The following is a 17,820-nucleotide window of genomic DNA, read 5'->3' on the forward strand; positions in this document are numbered from 1 at the left end:
TTTAAGGCTTGTTGTTGCAGATCTTTTATAACAAGAAATTAGTTTCAGAGGGGCGGGGGCCCTTTGTACGAGCTAGTGACCATTGTCATCTCCACTGGAATTTATTTATGCTGGCATGAGCGTGTAATGTGCTCTGCAAGTGAGCAATCATGTCCATTTGTGCGACTAAATTCTAAAATTAAATCCAGACAAACACTGTGTTACTCTGCTATTGTAAGAACAACAAAAGGGTTGAGTGGTGCCTTAATTAGTGGTAACTTAAGTGCACATGGCTCTAATTCAAGAATCATTGAGAGAAAAGGAGGAATTTATACTATGCAGGTGACAAATTACACATTACAGGGATTAGAGATTTGAAGGTGACATTTGTCGGTGTTCCACCCAAGTGATTCACCAAGATATGTATTCATGGCTGAACCATCATCCATCTAAATGAAGCCCACCTTTCTCTCTGGGTGGCTAATCACAGAAGAGAGCAAGATAACTTGCAGACTGTGGGAGGTGTGGAATGACAGTCAGACATGCTCAGCACTGGAGGGCGGGAGGAAGAGAACCACCAATAGAGAACCACCAAACTAGCATCTTCCATTGGGGAAGGATAGACTTAGGGTTAGGGTAATGATTTTAAGAAATCATGAAAAACTCTGTTGTTCCAGCAGGCTTTTCGAAATAAGCTGGCTGTGGCGACCAATGAATCTACAGTATTAGCTTCTAACCACTGTCTAGTTTTAAACATATTGGTGATTTTATTTTATTTTTTAATAAATATGTTTATTGTATTTTTTTCTACTTTTCTGTCCGTTGCAACCAGAGTGATTTATTACAATATGTTCCATTCATTTCACCTTGTCTTATACTCTTTAACATAATATTAATCTAATCTATTCTCCTTAAATCAGTGCAGATTTCATCCAGGTATAAAGAGGTTCCCATTTATTATTATCCAGTCTGTCATTCAGTGTATCTGTCAAAATGTCCATTACTGCTAGTTCCTTCTTTGTTGGCACCTTTGCAGTCTTCCACTTACTGGCACAGACAATTCTAGCTGCCGTTATCAGGTGTTAGGTCAAGTAAGTCTTGTTTTTTTCGAGTGTAGCTGGTAATATATTCAATAAGATGATTTCTGGTGTCCAAGCAATTTTAACCCCTAAAATTTTCTCTATCATTTCATGAATCATTTTCCAAAATGTCTTTGGCCCTACTGCACATCCACCACATAGGATATAAGTTCCCTATTTTCTTTTCACATTTCCAACAATTATTAGAAACATTTTATACATTTTTGTTATTTTTTTTCCTCTGGTGTTACATATCATCTGTAAAACATTTTGTATCTATTTTCTTTTAGATTTATATATTTAGTCATTTTAATATTTCGTCCCAAAATTTGTGACCAGGCACTTACGTAGTTCTATATTATGACCTATATTTTGAGCCCATTTTACCATGCAATCCTTCACAATTTCATATTCCATTTTTTTGCTCCATTAAAGTATTATATAAACCTTTAATCCTTTAATTAAACCTTTATTATAAACCTTTAATTATATAAACCCTGTAGCTTTATCTTTTACATAACTTGATTTCAACAAGTTTATCGACCACCAATTTAAGATAATAACCTTGTTCTGCTAGTTCATCTTTAGATTAAAATCACTGTCTAAAGAGCCTCGTGGCGCAGTGGTTAAAACGCTGTACTGCAGCTAAAACTGTGCTCACGACCTGGGGTTCAAATCCCAGGTAGCCGGCTCAAGGTTGACTCAGCCTTCCATCCTTCCGAGGTCGGTAAAATGAGTACCCAGCTTGCTGGGGGGGGGGGCAATGTGTAGCCTGTATAATTAAAATTGTAAACCGCCCGGAGAGTGCTTGTAGCGCTATGGGGCGGTATATAAGTCCAATAAATAAAAAAATAAATAATAATAATAATATCTCGGCATATCTCCCGTTTGTCCCTGATAAAATTCATGAAAAATCTTCAGTTTATCTTTCTTTACGTTAGAGCTCTTACCTGTTCTATCTTTAATTAGCCAATTTGTGTTTTTTAATCTTCTATTTTTACACATTCTAGCTAATAATTTTGAATTTCTGTTGCTAAATTAAAAAATGCCTCTTTATATACATCAAATCCCTCTGGACTTTCTCTATTTCTACGTTTTCTAGTTCCTTTCTCTTAGCCTGAATTTCTACCAATATCCTTCTATCTCTTTCTAAAAATAATCTGCTTTCCAAATTTTTCAAGTCTTCCAATTTTTTTTGACATTTTTCTCCTTAATCTTTTTCAATTTACAGGATGCCCTTGTTGTTATTCCTCTTGAGATTGTTTTCCTTGTGTCCCACAACAGGCCTAATTTAATTCCTCCTACTTCGTTTATTGTCCATAATTCTAACCATTCTTTCTTTATCTTTTCTATTACCTCTGGGTACTGGAAAATGTTATTATCCATTCTCCACCTTTTGGAATCTTTATAATCTTTTTAAATTTCAATCTCTATTGACATCAAAGCATGATCTGTTATTTTTATAGAGTTAATTTCATTATTAACTATCTTAGAAATTAAGTCTTGAGATGTAAATTATAAAATCTATTCTAGAGCAAGCAAGCAAGCAAGCAAGCAAGCAAGCAAGCAAGCAACCAACCAACCAACCAACCAACCAACCAACCAACCAATCAATCAATCAATCAATTACAGATTAGATTGGGAAAATCCTGGTTCACCAACTCTTTTTTATTGCTTTGTTAATTTGTTACCACTCCCACCAACCTAGCGGTTCGAAAGCATGCAAATGCGAGTAGATAAATAGGGACCACCTCGGTGGGAAGGTAACAGCGTTCCGTGTCTAAGTCGCACTGGCCATGTGACCACGGAAGATTGTCTGGACAAAACGCTGGCTCTATGGCTTGGAAACGGGGATCAGCACCGCCCCCTGGAGTCAAACACGACTGGACAAAAATTGTCAAGCCGAACCTTTACCTTTACCTTAAGTACATTATAGTGCTCTAACTAAAGCACTGGACTAAGTGGAAAAAATATTTTTAAAAAATACGGTTTATGAATTGCATGGTGCTTATGTTCCTTAGAAATGCAATTGGGAGGCTTGCAAGAGGGTCTGCCGGGTTCACTCGGACACCCCAGCCCACTCTGAAAACTGAACTGGCTCATGGAAAAGGTGCTGGTTTGGGACGTGGTGGCGCTGTGGGCTAAACCGCAGAAGCCTATGCTGCAGGGTCAGAAGATCCGGAAGTCGTAAGATCGAATCCACGCGACGGAGTGAGCACCCGTCGCTTGTCCCAGCTCCCACCAACCTAGCGGTTCGAAAGCATGCAAATGCGAGTAGATAAATAGGGACCACCTCGGTGGGAAGGTCACAGCGTTCCGTGTCTAAGTCGCACTGGCCATGTGACCACGGAAGATTGTCTTCGGACAAAACGCTGGCTCTATGGCTTGAAGAGCGGGATGAGCGCCGCCCCCTAGAGTCGAACACGACTGGACAAAATTGTCAAGGGGAACCTTTACCTTTACCTTTACTAATTTGTTACCAAACTTCTTGACAAAAGAAATTATGTCTGTGGCTGAAAATGGGCAGTTAAAAAACAGCTCTGCTCTAAAAATACTTCCATTAAGCCTAATTTCTCCGAATCTGTTTCAGAATGGCAGGTCTGAGCATCAGGAAATTGCAGTGGTGAGCAGGGTTCCATACTGTGCAGCAAAGAGAGGGAAGGCTGGGATCATGCGCTCAGGAAAAGCTCCTGCCAGGCAACAGACAGAGAGGGATTGGCCTCTGGGGGCTGCTCGTGAGAGGGAAGCTGACGTCCTCAGCTCCGAAGCTGCATGGCGGTGGCTGTCCGTGATCCTCATCCACCCCTTGTCTCTTTGCAGTGTTCCAAGTCCTACTCGAGCCAGTTCCTGGACATCTTCCATGCGCACCACATGGCTGTCGATGCCGTCAGCTGGAACCCCTTCCACAGCAAAGTCTTCATTTCCTGCAGCTCCGACTGGACAGTGAAGATCTGGGACCACACGATCAAGTAGGTCTGGCCCTGACCTGCACGTGGCCACTCAGTCCTCTCCTTCTACCGGGGGATGGAAAGCAGGTGGCGCCCCTACTCACGTGGCCACACGCCTGCTTTGCTACACTAGTGGGAGGGGGGATGTCAACCTTATGCAACCCAAGCAGAAGGATGGAGGGCCAGTTTTTGTAGGGGAGCCGGAGGGTTGCCCCCCCACAACCCCTTGTGATGGATGCTGGCTGGGACAGGTGAATGAACACACCTCACTGGGGCACGATAGGGAACTGCTTCCGGGCTGGGTCTCTCAGGTCATAAGCTGCAATCACTTTGAGGAGCACAAGGCCTCAGGACAACCCTGATGGTCCAAGTCCATCCTTGTCTTGGAGTGCTTTACAGTTGATGCTCCTGCATCCTGACCTCGGTGGCCTTTAGAAGTGAAAGGAGACAGGAGAAGGACCCTGGCAAGCTGCTGCGGGAGGTTTGGTCTCGCTGGGCATTGCTCAGGCTCTCCTGCTGGGCTGAACCTGCCAGTTTATGGTGGGGAGTTTCTGCTCTGTTTGAGTCCACAGTTACTTCTTCCTTAAACCTCCTGCCGGCCCTGATTCCCCCCCCCCCCCCGCCCCACTCACCCTGCTTTCTATTTGCCTGCCTGCCTGAGTGTCTCTGGATTGGCTCCTGCCCTCATGCGAAGATGGCTGTGTCCCAGTCTTCTGAAAAATGCCACTGCTGTCCCCTGACCCCCCTGAGTATTTTCTCGCAGGACCCCCATGTTCATCTACGACCTGAATGCGGCGGTTGGCGACGTGGCCTGGGCTCCTTATTCCTCCACCGTCTTCGCTGCTGTTACCACCGATGGAAAGGTAAGGTGCTGGAAGCGCCTTCTCCCAAAGAATCCCCCGGGGAAAAGCAGAAGGAGGAAAAGGGGATCTCCTAATAGCGAGGGAGAGGAGACGAGCTGGCATTCATTTCTGCAGCACGGGACAGAATGATGTCCCCGATGGATCCCTTTGTCCAGACTTAAAGGGATCCGTCTGCTCCCGAACGGTGCCTTCCATGCCCAGCAGTGACTGACACCCTGTGCAGGGCGGAATCCGTGCAGGGAGCACAAGGGTTTCTTTTAGGGCACTGGTTCCCTTCCTTGGGTCACCCGGGTGTTCTTGGACCACAGTTCCCAGAAACCCTCAACCGGCACAACTGCTGGTGACGAAGGATTCGGGGGGGGGGAGGAACTGCAGTCCAAGAACACCCGGGTGACCCAAAGAGGAGAACCCCTGTTTTAGGGTCCGCTGGCCCCGCTCCCAGCTGACAACGACCCAGTGTGTGAAGAGGAGTCCTTTCAACTGCTGCTTGAGGCTTGGCAGAGTGAAGAGGACGCCTTAGTGGGAAAGTTGTGGGGGAACGCTTCTCCCCAAAGTTGCTCAGCTGTTGGCTGAGGTCTTCAGTATAGAGAGAACTCTCCTGGATGGCATCACGGCTGCTTCTGAAGGGCATGACTGCCCACCATTCTTCTTCTTTCTCATAGGAGCTAGAGAGCTTGCATAGAGCCTTTCCTTAGGCCAATTATAATGGCATGATGGAACCACTGTCCTCTCTGAACCCTGTAACCTATCTGCATACTGTCCACTGTCTGTGAGCTTGTAAGGTTAATAGAAGCACAGTCCTCCTGGGGGGCAGGGCAGAATTCATTGGGAACCCATTCGGTGTGATTCTGCCTCTTCTACTAGTCGCCCACCAGGAGCACTGCTGGCAGACATCCCCGTGTGTGTGGCTGACTTCTTTAACCTCTATCCCTAAGAGACTCTTTGCCATCCTAATTATCTGCTGATCACCACAAAGCCCGTCAGCCTGCTAGGTTCGTGACTCCAACAGAAAGTAGTAACAAAGGTTGCAGAGTTAAGCTCAGGTAAAGAGGCCCCACCTGGTCTGGGATGGCACCATCTCTGCCTTGATACGAATCATCTCATGACACAGAAGAACGTGGCTCCTGCAGAGTAGACAGGTTTTCCCCCCTGAACAGATCAGAAGCAGGAAGTGCTGCCGTGCTACTGCCTTGTTGCATTCTAGTGTTGCTTGCAGGGAAGGTTTCGGGCTTCAGGACTCAGTTGAGAAGCACGGCTCTGCTAGTTCCGCTTCAGAAGGACCACGGGCTCCTTTCACCAGTTACCTTCTGTGGCTTTCTGTTCTGTGTTGTTCTTGCCACTTCGGCTGCTTCTTCAACTTCTACTATCCTCTTCCTCTTAGGAGTCAGGATTCTTATTACAAGGAACACAGCAAATGGATGAAATCAGATTTCCACCCCCCCACCACCACCACAGGTGCCTGATTTTTAATCTGCTTTAAAATTCATTCCCATGGCCGGCCAAACTCTGGTCTGGAACATCCTGTGATGTGACCAGCGAGTTAGGACCAAACATGGGGAAGTTCTCCGGTGAATGTCATTTGGCTCCCCCCTGGTTTTCTTCCTCCCTTGCCCACTCCGAATCATCCCATTATAGGAAACAGTTAGGAATTTACAGTAGCAGGTTTTGTGCAGAGCGAGCTCGTGCCTGCTGAAAGAAAATGGATTGTCTGGGAGCAGCTGCTTAGAAAAACAAAGTTGCATCGCATTGTTTCCGGGAATTAATTCAGGCGTACATCTGAAGACAAATCCTCTTACTGTACAAAAACTCCTCCCGGTGGGCGACTCTCACGAGGACGGGTGTATGCCTGCCTGCAGAAGGCCTGCAGGCGAGCGTGTCGTTGCAGGAGACGCAGGTCGACCTCTTTCCAGGAAGGAGAAAGGGCAGCCGCCTCTTGGAGAAGAGACACGAAGGATGTGCCGCTCCAGAACTGCACTCTGCAGATCAACAAGCGGTTATGGAAGGGAGAGACCCTCAGGTCCTCCAGGCTGGCCGGCTCCTTGTCTGTCATCTCCTACTAGCTGGGGCTCCTCCTTACAAGCTGTTGTTGGTACTCATTTCCTAACACCTATCCATCTTTGGCTTTGCAGTGTAACCAGACATTCGCAGTTGCCTCTGGGCAGAGAAGCAGGGCAAGGGCCGAATCCTGAGAGTTGCTTAGGGCGCAACTTACACTGTGCTGCTATTGGATTTGCAGCCTGTATTATGACTGAATTCACACGTCAGTGCTGACACAGAGGCTGCAGGTTGATTTGGGAGTTTAGCCTTCATACTGGATGTGGCGCCAGTTGCATTCCAGCCCAACCCCCCTCATTCGTTTTATTCCTTCCTTCCATCCACGATCAGCTTCTTCCTCCCTCCCTCCCTCCCTCCCTTCCTTCCTCTGGTCCTGCCTCTGCTGATCCTTTTATGGTTCACCGTGAAGCTGCTTTCTCATTTAAATCTTCAGACTATTACATTTCTCAAATACTTTTCACCAGAAAAAAATAACATGGAAAGGTACTTCACAGTCTGAGCATACGAACATCAAAGGTCTGAGCAAAAAAAAAATCCCAAATATATCATAATTTACACATCAGAATGATTCCGTAACAGGGATTTATTTATTTATTTATTTATTTATTTATTTATTTATTTATTTATTTATTTATTTATTTATTTATTTGGTTGGTTGGTTGGTTGGTTGGTTGGTTGGTTGGTTGGTTGGTTGGTTGGTTGGTTGGTTGGTTGGTTGGTTGGTTGGTTGGTTGGTTGGTTGGTTGGTTGGTTGGTTGGTTGGTTGGTTGGTTGATTTATATCCCGCCCATCTGGTCTGGCGGATCACCCCCTTCCTCTTCCCATCCATTACTCTTTCCCCTTACTTTCAAGCAATGTGTGCAGGCATTACTTCATCTCTGGTTACAGTTTATCATGCCAATAGTTCAAACCAATATGTGACATTTAAGCAGAAATGGGGGCACTTATCAGACCGGTTTATTAAGTAATTAACTACACAAACAACACCAAGCTTTTGCTTCACAACCAAAGGGTCTTCCCACATGATCTGAAGCTTACTGGGTTTGACAGGGTTCAGGACCAGCACCTGATCCCCCAAATTAACATCATGGTGCTTTGCTTTTGCATGTCCCCCTCGGCCTGCATATCACTCCCCAACTACTGTATCTACATCACTGGAACACCACCTGCTTTTACAAGAACCTATCGCAACCAAGCATGTGGTGGTGGACGGAAACCATTCAGACGGTTCCTGCTTGAAAAAGTAGAAACTCACCAGTGGCAGAAAAGGGGGAAAAAAAGACTTTGGGAGCAAAAAGGGGCTAGTCTAATTTCTCATCAGCCTTTGTGTCATGCAGTCAGTAAAATAATAATAATAATTCCCGTTTTGTAAGGGGAGCAAATTCCATAATATTTGATCATGTAGTTGCATTTTAATGATGTATTATTTTGTTATTTTTAATTATTTTTAAAAACTGCACTTCTTTGCCATCTTTCTTCAAGTAATGGGACTCAAGGCAGTTCACGGATCATTAAAAGAGGAAAGCATATATATATGTATAGAAGGAGCATTAAAAGGTATTAAACATGGAAATCTTAAAGTCCTTGTATAAAAACAGATTAAGAAGTATGAAAACATTTTAAAAATACATTAAAATTACAGACTGGCAGCAAGCATAAAGTAACCAGCTATGTTCATATTAAATATTAATCTCTAAAAGCCTATTGGAATAGAAATGTTTTCGGTTGCTGTAGACAAGAGAAATGAGAAGAGGGGGAGCAGGCTAGCCTTATGAGGGAGGGCTTCCCATGACCTGGGGACAATATTAAAGTATGCTGGTGCTTTAATATGAAGCAAAAATATCATGTGTAAATAATGCTGAAGATTGCTGAAGGAATTAAAATGGGAACAAGCACTTTTACTGCTGAGTGGACTTCCTTCCTTCCTTCCTTCCTTCCTTCCTTCCTTCCTTCCTTCCTTCCTTCCTTCCTTCCTTCCTTCCTTCCTTCCTTCCTTCCTTCCTTCCTTCCTTCCTTGAGTTTGGGGGAGTTTGGACCTTCCCTCCTCAGCAGAAGAGAAATTGTTTAGAAAAGTTGCAGCCCCAGACTGGTTTGAAAAACTGCATGGTTTGAAAAACTGCATTAGACTCATAGCTCAGTGGGACAGTCTCATTTTTCGCCGATTGCTTAAAAACTGCCTCTGATTCCTTTTTAAAAGAGGCTTTTCTCTCACACATCAGGGGAGGTATGAATTGTTCATAACCCATTTCTCCTGGACATCTCCTCCTTTAACACCGCGACTCAATTACGGGGAATAATTCAATACCGCCACCTAATGAAGTATGGGGTGCATTAATTCCAGAAAGAAATCTACTTTAATAGGATACATAAAACCGCAGAAGCAGTAGCAGCTCGGGAATGCTTCTGCGTCCCTGCCAAGTTTCCTGTGACAGATAATTGCCCCTTCCACCTCACAAAGGAGAGAACGTTTGCTCCAGTGAACGACTGGTCACAGCCCCAGATTGTTACAGCATTAATAGCTCCAGGGCTGCTGGTCTGTTATCTCTCTGCCACCAGCTGGCACCCACAGAAAGCCGCCAGGTTCGGTGGGCAAGCAGGTCTTCATGGTATGTGTCATGCCATTATTGAATTCACTGGCACAAAATGTGGGAATGGGTTTAATGGCTGCAGATTCACAGAAGATGGGTCTGTTAAAATTGGACAGCACCGCTAAGTAGAAGCTTCCTTTTCCCCGACCGTCTACCTTTGAATATTGTCCCTACTGGGACAGGCAGGCAAGGCAGGGCTATTTCCTTCATGCCTGACTCGAGGGCTTCCTGCAAACCTTGGGATGATCCCTGTTGGATGCTGGGCTCTGTGGACGTGATGATGGGTCTAGAAACTAAGCTCCCCAACGAAGGGTTGAAGGAGGTGATCACATTTCGTGAGGAAGGGATCATGGAGAAACAGTGTGTGGTCACCGCCTTCAGAAATGGAAGGAGTGTCCCATTGAAGATGGAGCGAGCTTGTTTCTTGCAGCTCTGAAGGGTAGAAGCCCAACTAAGAGATTCAAGTGACAAGAAAGAGAGATTTTGCCTAAACATTAGGAAGAGCATCTTAACGGAACTGTTGCTTGACTGTAGGATAGACCGCCTCGGAAGGTGGTGGGCTGAGCTTTGTGGGAGGTTTTCAGGCAGGGAAGAAATGGCCGTCCGCTGGGGATGCTTTGGCTGTTGGGTCCCCAGTCAGTTACCGGTTGGATTTGCTTTTCCTTGGGGTCCTGTCTGACTTTGCACTCCTTTGATTCCTGATTTTAACCTGCCTGTCTTCTCATCCAGATCTGTGTGTGAGGCTGAGAAGCTGCATCGCTCTCCTGCCTTCTCTTGCTTGGGTCTCAGCGAGAGGCTGCAAAGCATCTCCAAACTTTTTCAGAGTTTGTGACTCCCTCTTGTCTCTGGGAGGTTACTTCTCCACATCCTGCCTGCTTTCTTGCAAGCACACGGGCTTTTTCAGGCTGTCAGCATTGCCACCCATGCGTATGAGGAAAATCAAATGTATTCTCACTGTTTAAAAAACAGCACCTACATGTTTGCAACTAGTCACGTCCTCAGGGACATTTCGTTTCATTTCATTTTTGCACAGAACACTAATCAGAGTTTTCAGAAGGCCGAGGACTAAGAACTTTTATGGTAAACTCTCACTTGAAAGAGTTGTTTTTTAAAAAAATGGGTACAGTATTTAATTTAATGTTCTCATCGGTCAGTTCTCTCGCCAGTGGTTCTAGCAATAAATAAAAACACCACCGGTTTGTTCCTTGCAGCTCTCTTGAGCCCAGCATCCTCCAAACTTGTTGGCTTACATTTCCCATCCTCCCCAGCCAGGAGGCCTTTATTGGAAGCGGGACTTGTCATCCAGCGTATCCAGAGCGCACGGAACACACCTGAGAGTTTCCCATCTGCCTCCTTGGTTTCCTCGGTGTATGTGTTGGTTGGTGAGGACCTTTGAGGTCGGATGATGTGCCTGCCAGCGTTGGATGTCACTAGGCTCCGAAAGATGCGAGCTGTTGAAAAAAGTTGAGGCTTTGCGTAGGTCTAACTCCCTGGCAGGATATCCACAGCTAAATTATTTCAGAGCTGCGTTACGAAGGAAGGAATTGTTTCCAAGGCGGTGGATAGAAATAAGCCAGGGAGCTTGATGGGTTGAGTCCAGAGATAAAGTCGCTCCATGTCCTTTCCGTGGTTCAGCGGCTCCTTAGATGGCTGCTCTTCGGGGCCTTTGACGCCTTATCCCCGAATAGAGCAACCTTTTGAGATTTTGAAAGGCTGCAAACTCAGCGGTGCCCTTCTGGAAACGGATGAGCACCTTCCGAGCCATTTTCTGTCAGTCCAAAGAAAGCAGCTTGCCCTTTTCCGATGTATAGCAACAAAACTGTGCCGTGCCGTTCTTTGTATAACAAATAGCACCAAAATGGGCTCCCTTTGACAAGTGTCGGTGGGTGCTGCTGCTCTCAACCGGAGCCTTTTCCGGTAATCCTCAGCTTTCCTCCTCCTGGCTTTTTACCATTTGCTCAGAGCTGAACATTTTGCTTCTCAGTGAAGCCATGGAGGAACCCTTGTTCAGGTTGACATTTCATAGGCTTCAGTGGGATTTAGGGGAGCTGCCTAAAAAAGCGTCAGTCTTGGGGTCCAGGCTCAAGGAAGGGATGGACAGAAGCCGTGGACGGGAGGAATCATCTCCAGGCTTTGAAGGAAGGGACCTCCAACTACCAGATGCAGGGGAAGAGGGGTAACAGGAGACAGGCCTCTCGTGGTCTCTCGGGTGCTCCCAGAGGCATCTGGTAGGGCCACGGTGAGATCCAGGAGGCTGGACTAGAAGGGCCCATGGCCTGATCCAGCAGGGCTCTGCTTATGTGCTTATGACACCTTAGCCACAGGCCTTCTGTGGCCTTGGACAAATCCGTTCCACACCTCCTCCCCGGCCCCCCAGGCTGGACTCCTTACAAGGCTGTTGGCAAAACACGCATAGTGAAGATTGGAATAACTGTCCTGGATGTCATGCAGGAAGACCCACTGCTCCAGTTATTTCAAGAGGATGCTACAGATAAGGCATATCTGGCCTGGCTGTTGCAACATTTCTATCTATTAGGAATGGGCCTCAAGAGATGGGAAAACCTTCCTGGGAGGTTTTCCAGCAGAAGGGGCAGGAAAGGGGAGACGGATCCGTCACGAGGCCGGAGGCAGCTGGACAGCGAGAGGCCTTGTCACCATGTAAAGGGCATCTCTGGATTCACTCATCGCTCACCTTTCCATGTGATATTGATTCGAGCTGGAGTTGCCAGGTGACCCGCGTTTTGCTCTGTTGCTGTTATCTTTATCCCTGACTCATCCTCACTTGCTGTGGCAGTCCGAGGAAATCTGCTGATGTGCTGGCCTTTATTTACTCCCTGGGTATCTTGCAAGGGCCGGGTGGGGCTAGATGACCTTCCAAGACCCTTCCAACGCTACCGTTCTATGATTCTTTGGTTCTGCTTTGCGATCAAGATGTTTTCTCGGCTGGCTTTTTGCCCCACTGCTCCCACATAGCTTACCAAGGATGGATAGAGATTTTACTTTAATTGTGCTTTTTTAAATAATGTTCTCATGTCTTATGATTGTTTGTAAACTGCCCAGAGTCACCCTTCGTTACATGGGTGGTATAGAAACCAAATAAATAAATAATAGAAAACATAGGTTCAAACCACGAATAGACATCTGAAATGGCTGAAATGAAAAAAAATCACGCTGTGCTAGCTTCAGGAGGAAATACTGAATATCTGTGACAAGGTGAAATATAGGAACTTACAGGCTGTTTAAATTTGGACCTATCTCTGATCCAACAGGCTGGCCATGTGAGAAGGACGTAGGGTCTCTTTGCTGCAGCTCTGTGCAAAAACACAAGGAATCCAGTTTATTTTATAGGCAATGAGTCTCCCTAACCCATCCCATACTTGGATCACAGATTAAGGGTTACTCTTGCTATTGTAACGTGAATTTAATGGACATTTTAAAAACCAATTATTAGAAAGAGTCATTTTCTTACGCAATCAATGCAGGGAAATACTTTTCTGCAAAATTTTGGAGATCAGAAAAGTATCATCCACAGAAGAATGGGGGAAACAAGGTTTTCCTAAATATATATCATGGTGCAGCACCAGAAGCTGTCAGATTCCAGCTCCTCCCAGCCTCGCCTGACACGGCCAGTGGCCAAGCAGGATAGGAGTTGTAAAGCAGAAACGTTTAGAAAGCTACCGGTTCCCCACATCTCTTCCCTTTGGTTTTTATTGTAGAGACTGGCACCATCTCCATGTAGATGTTTCATTATCAGTGTCCCTTCAGAAATATATAGCATAAATATAACAAGAATGGCTAGTGGTTGGATTCCAAAAGATATGTGCTCCAGATTCCTTCTTTTTGCTCCATTAAATAATAATAACTTTAAGCCAATTCTGCCTTGTAGTGACCATTTCCAGGGTTTTCTAGTTATTTAAGTTATTATAGCTGAACACTCATGCAATTGTGTTGTTATGCAACAGATCAAAATCAACATTCTGGGAGGCAATTCTAAAAATCAAGGAAGCCCAAACAGAAAAATTGTAAGATTGATACCATATTTGGTATAGGTGTAGCAGACATTCTGCTCTTGCTTTGTGCCAAATTTGGGGGTTTAGGGAAAGAGTTTTTGAGTTATGATTTTTTAAAAGTAAAACAGCCCCCCCCCCAGTGAGGAGACAAGCGACCTTTAAATATCCCCAGATTTAAAACAGAACAAATAAATTGAAAAGACTGATCTTGCTTATCCTGAAAGAGAATGGTTTGCCCCACCTTTAAAAAAATTTGGGGGAAGGAATCCAGGCTGCAGGGGCTGAAATATTGATCTGTAAAAATGGCCTTTCCAGAGGTTAAAACAACCACTTTGTTATAAGGCTAAGTCTGTGTGGAACAGGCTTACCCCTTAAGACATTCCAAAGTAAATACGTACATTGTTGTGGCTTCATGGCCCAAGAACGGAGATGCTTGGATGGCAATGAGCAGTGTCAGGACCAGCCTCCCACTAGGGGGCGCTGTTCCTTTGGCCAGAGAGTGTCCAGGTATCTATGTGCCCCTTTCCAGCTGGGCTGAGTCCTAGTAACCTCAGCTAGGGGGCATCACAGAACCTTTCCCACAAGTCTGACCTAAAACGATCCCTCTTGCACTTACTTGTCTTTAGCAAGTACAGACACTTGGGCTTTGTAGTTCCTTGAGACTCACTAAAGCTCAATAAGGTAGGACTCTGTATGTAGCTATCTGTGGCCTTGCCACCCCCTCTAGGAGTAGGCTTTAGCAGGCTTGCTCTTCAAGAGAGCAGTAAGATTTTATAATTATTCTTTTTTATTGAAAAATTTGGTTTTACAGGAAAAAAAATCAGTTTAAGGCATGAGTACAGCATTAAAACATTTCCAAGGATTATTGCAGTTAAAATAAGAACAACTAATTCCCAATTGAATCAAAAACATTTAAAATCTCTAAAAGCTTTCCTTAGGGTAGGTAAAAAGCATAAAGCCCACCTTTCTTCTTTCTTGTTCTCTCTACATGCTCAATTCCTTATCCCAGCATATGGCATAAGGAAAGGAAAAGCTTTAAAAACCATCTTCTGGTTCAAAAGGAACACTGCACATAGGCAAACGTCCATTTTTCTACATGCTAAACTCCTCCTTTCTTCTCCGTCCCCCAAGGTGTGATCCAATTATGATTCAGGGCGGTAGAACTAACCCCCTCCTCTTTTTCTCGTGAGAATGCAGGTGCTGTTTGGTTTCTTCCAATCTCTTCTCCAATTAAGAAGGAATGTGATGTCTGGTCTTCTTATCTCGTCCTAGCTATACCGGCTAAAAGGAAAACATTCCCACAGCTTCTCTTGAACAATATTCCCAGCATTCAAAATCAATCTCATACAGAACCATTTTGATTGCATTTTACAATTCTCAGGACTACATAAACCATTCAAATCACATACTTTGAACCACATATTCATGATCATGATAACCGGCACAGAAACAGCCAAAAGACAGGCTTTCTTTGAAGAGTAAAGAAAAAACTAGGCTTGCTTTAGAGATCAAGTAATAATAGAGTGACAGAAAGGGGTATCTTCCCATGTATTTCCATGGAATTAGCATATTATTTGGTAAGGCATATTGAAAGTATGCTTGGGCATGTCGTAAAAATGGCTGACGGTCGGATTCCAAAAGATCTCCTGTAAGGAGAATCAGTGCAGGGAAATCCAGAGGGAGACCACAGCTGCGATACAAGGAGATCTGCAAGCGGGATCTGAAGGCCTTAGGAATGGACCTCAACAGATGGGAAACCTTGACATCTGAGCATTCAGCCTGGAGGCAGGCAGTACATCACGGCCTCTCCCAATTTGAAGAGACCCTTGTCCAGCAGGCCGAGGCATTGAGGCCGACCCAAAAGCAGCAAAATCAGGGAGCGGGACGGGACAGATTATATTTGTCTTCAGTGTGGAAGGGACGGTCACTCTCAAATTGGCCTTCTCAGCCACACTAGATGCTGTTCCAAGACCTCTGTTTAGAGTACGTGACCATCATCTCTCGAGACTGAAGAATGGCTACTGCCATTCAAAATATCATAGAAAAGTGAAGTTGGAGGGGGCTTACAAGGCCATCAAGTCCAACCCACTGCTCAGTGCAGAAATCCCAATCAAAGCATATCTTCCAGGTAGCTCTCTAAGTTTTTCTTGAATGCCTCCAGGGTTGGAGCACTCACCAACTCCCAAGGTCACTGGTTCCACTGTTGCACTGCTCTAACAGTTAGGGAGTTTTTCCTGATATTCAACTGAAATCTGGCTTCCTTTAACTTGAGCCCGTGGTGGCGTGTCCTGCAATTGGGGATGATGGAGAACAGATCCTACCCCTCCTCTGTATGACAGCCTTTCAAATGTTTGAAAAGTGTTATCCTATCACCCCTCAGCCTTCTTTTCTCAAGGTTAAACAGGCCCAATTCCTTCAGCCTTTCCTCATAAGGCTTGGTTTCCAGTTCCCTGATCCTCCTGGTTGCTCTCCTCGAAACTTACTCCAGTTTGTCTGCATCCTTCTTGAAGTGTGGCGTTTTTCCATGGAAACGAGAGAGCTTTCCAAGGTGACTCCTGTCCTGTACCTTTCTCACCACCGTGATCATCGTGTTGGAACTGCAGGCCTGGAAGGGACCCTTTGGATCATCAAGTCCAGCCCCTGCCAAGGAGGCTCAGTGGGGGAATTGAACTCCCGACCTCTTGCTCCACAGCCAGAGATCTAAACCATTGAGCAGTTCTCTGATGCCTTGTGTGAGGTATCACCATCACTGGTTTAAATTAGCTCATGTTCCCATGGTCTATTGAGGCTCAGTGTTTGGAATAGAATCATAGAATCATGGAGTTGGAGGGGGGCTATAAAGCCCACCAGTCCAACCAGCTGCTCAGTGAAGAAATATAAATGAAAGGATATTTGCCAGGTGGTTGTCTACATTTCTCTTGAAGGACTCCAGTATTGGAGCACTCACTGGTTCCATTGTCATACTGCTCTAACAGTTAGGAAGTTTTTCCTGATATTCAACTGAAATTTGGCTTCCTTGAACTTGAGCCCATTGTATTTCTGCATCACAAAAGCAAAGAGCATTTGTGCTTGTCACAGTCCTGAGGGTTTTGAGTGAACTTCTCTGGATTTCTGAGACCAGCCTCCTGACACCAGTCTTCAAAGAGAAAGTCAGCTCCAGGTCTGGAGCAATCTGAACTTTTGACCCTGTCAGTCAGGACCCAATGAGCTGACTCTGAGGAGGAGAACTTTTGAACCCCTTCTTGGCCAAACGGGCATTTGTTCTGGCAAAGCAATTATGTGTCTGATTGTAAAAATATTTTTAAAGATATTTTTAAAAGAATAGGGAACAAATATTTAGAAGATTGCCCATTTATGGAAATGCCCTGATCTTGCTGCGCAATATTGTGTCTGCGTTGCCAGCAGGAAAAAGGATGCCAAGCTTGACACAGCAAAAAGCAGCCTGAATGCTGACAGCACTAATGGCGGCAGTCAAGTTGGTCTACAGGATCCCCTCTTGTGCTCACTACTATTCATGTTTGTCAAAATAGTGCCCTGATAATTGTGTGTGGATAAGAAGTGATTAACTGATGAAAACAGGCGTCAGCTTCTGCAATTTTCCCTTGCTTGTTGTCACTTTGTCTATTTCTTAAAGAATTGAATACTCAGAAGGGGTTTCCTTTCCTTTCTTCTGGGGTCACCTTGAGATCATGCAGCTTGCCCCAAGCTACAGAGGCTGATTTTGGCTAGGCATAGCCTAATCCTGTGGTAACAGCCACATCCCATTTCCCCCAGTAGATCAGTTACCCAGTATAGATCAACAGATTGCAGGCCACGCTTTCTTGAGCATAACTCAGGCTTGTTGCTCTATTTGATTTCCAGCAACACAAAAGAATGCATTTCTGAAATCTGTTTCAAAGCATTCTCTTGTCTGTGAGCAGCACCAAAGAAAGCTCATTGTTCTGTGCAGCTCATAAAATGAAATGAAATGGGGGAAAAAAATAAGCATCACAGAAAAACAGACCATGTCACCAAAAATACTCCATCTCCTTGATTTTTCTTGTATCTTTTGTCCTCTTCCTGATGTTCAGCCTCCATCCCTGGGGTTTTTTGCTTATGAGTGGTCGTCATCTTTCAGAAAAAGTGGAGCCCAGTATTTGAGACCGTTGATGTTTGTCATTGGCTTCAAAGCCACCTCCTGTGGGAAGCTCCTTCATTAGAGCCGCAGAGGCTCATCCGGATTGTTACAGAGATGTCCTGGCCAGGTCCAGAAACAGAAACATGGAGCAGAATAAGAATACCACAGGGCAAGCAGTGTC

At 45.1% G+C, this 17,820-nt stretch overlaps 1 protein-coding gene across 3 annotated transcripts in view; it reads left to right on the plus strand.

Annotated features, from left to right (window-relative positions):
* The window catches only part of DNAI1 (dynein axonemal intermediate chain 1), a 161,074-nt gene that overhangs the window by 91,713 nt on the left and 51,541 nt on the right, over window positions 1-17,820 (plus strand). For 2 of the 3 annotated variants that reach the window (XM_072993016.2, XM_072993017.2), the window contains exons 17-18: window positions 3,879-4,027; window positions 4,770-4,869. The exons of the other annotated variant lie outside the window; for it this stretch is intronic. In XM_072993016.2, coding sequence (XP_072849117.2) covers window positions 3,879-4,027; window positions 4,770-4,869 — 249 coding nt within the window. The remainder of the gene's footprint in view (window positions 1-3,878; window positions 4,028-4,769; window positions 4,870-17,820) is intronic. 3 annotated transcript variants of the gene reach the window in all.

Source organism: Pogona vitticeps, chromosome 2 (genome assembly GCF_051106095.1).
Source record: "Pogona vitticeps strain Pit_001003342236 chromosome 2, PviZW2.1, whole genome shotgun sequence".
Classification (NCBI taxonomy): domain Eukaryota; kingdom Metazoa; phylum Chordata; class Lepidosauria; order Squamata; family Agamidae; genus Pogona; species Pogona vitticeps.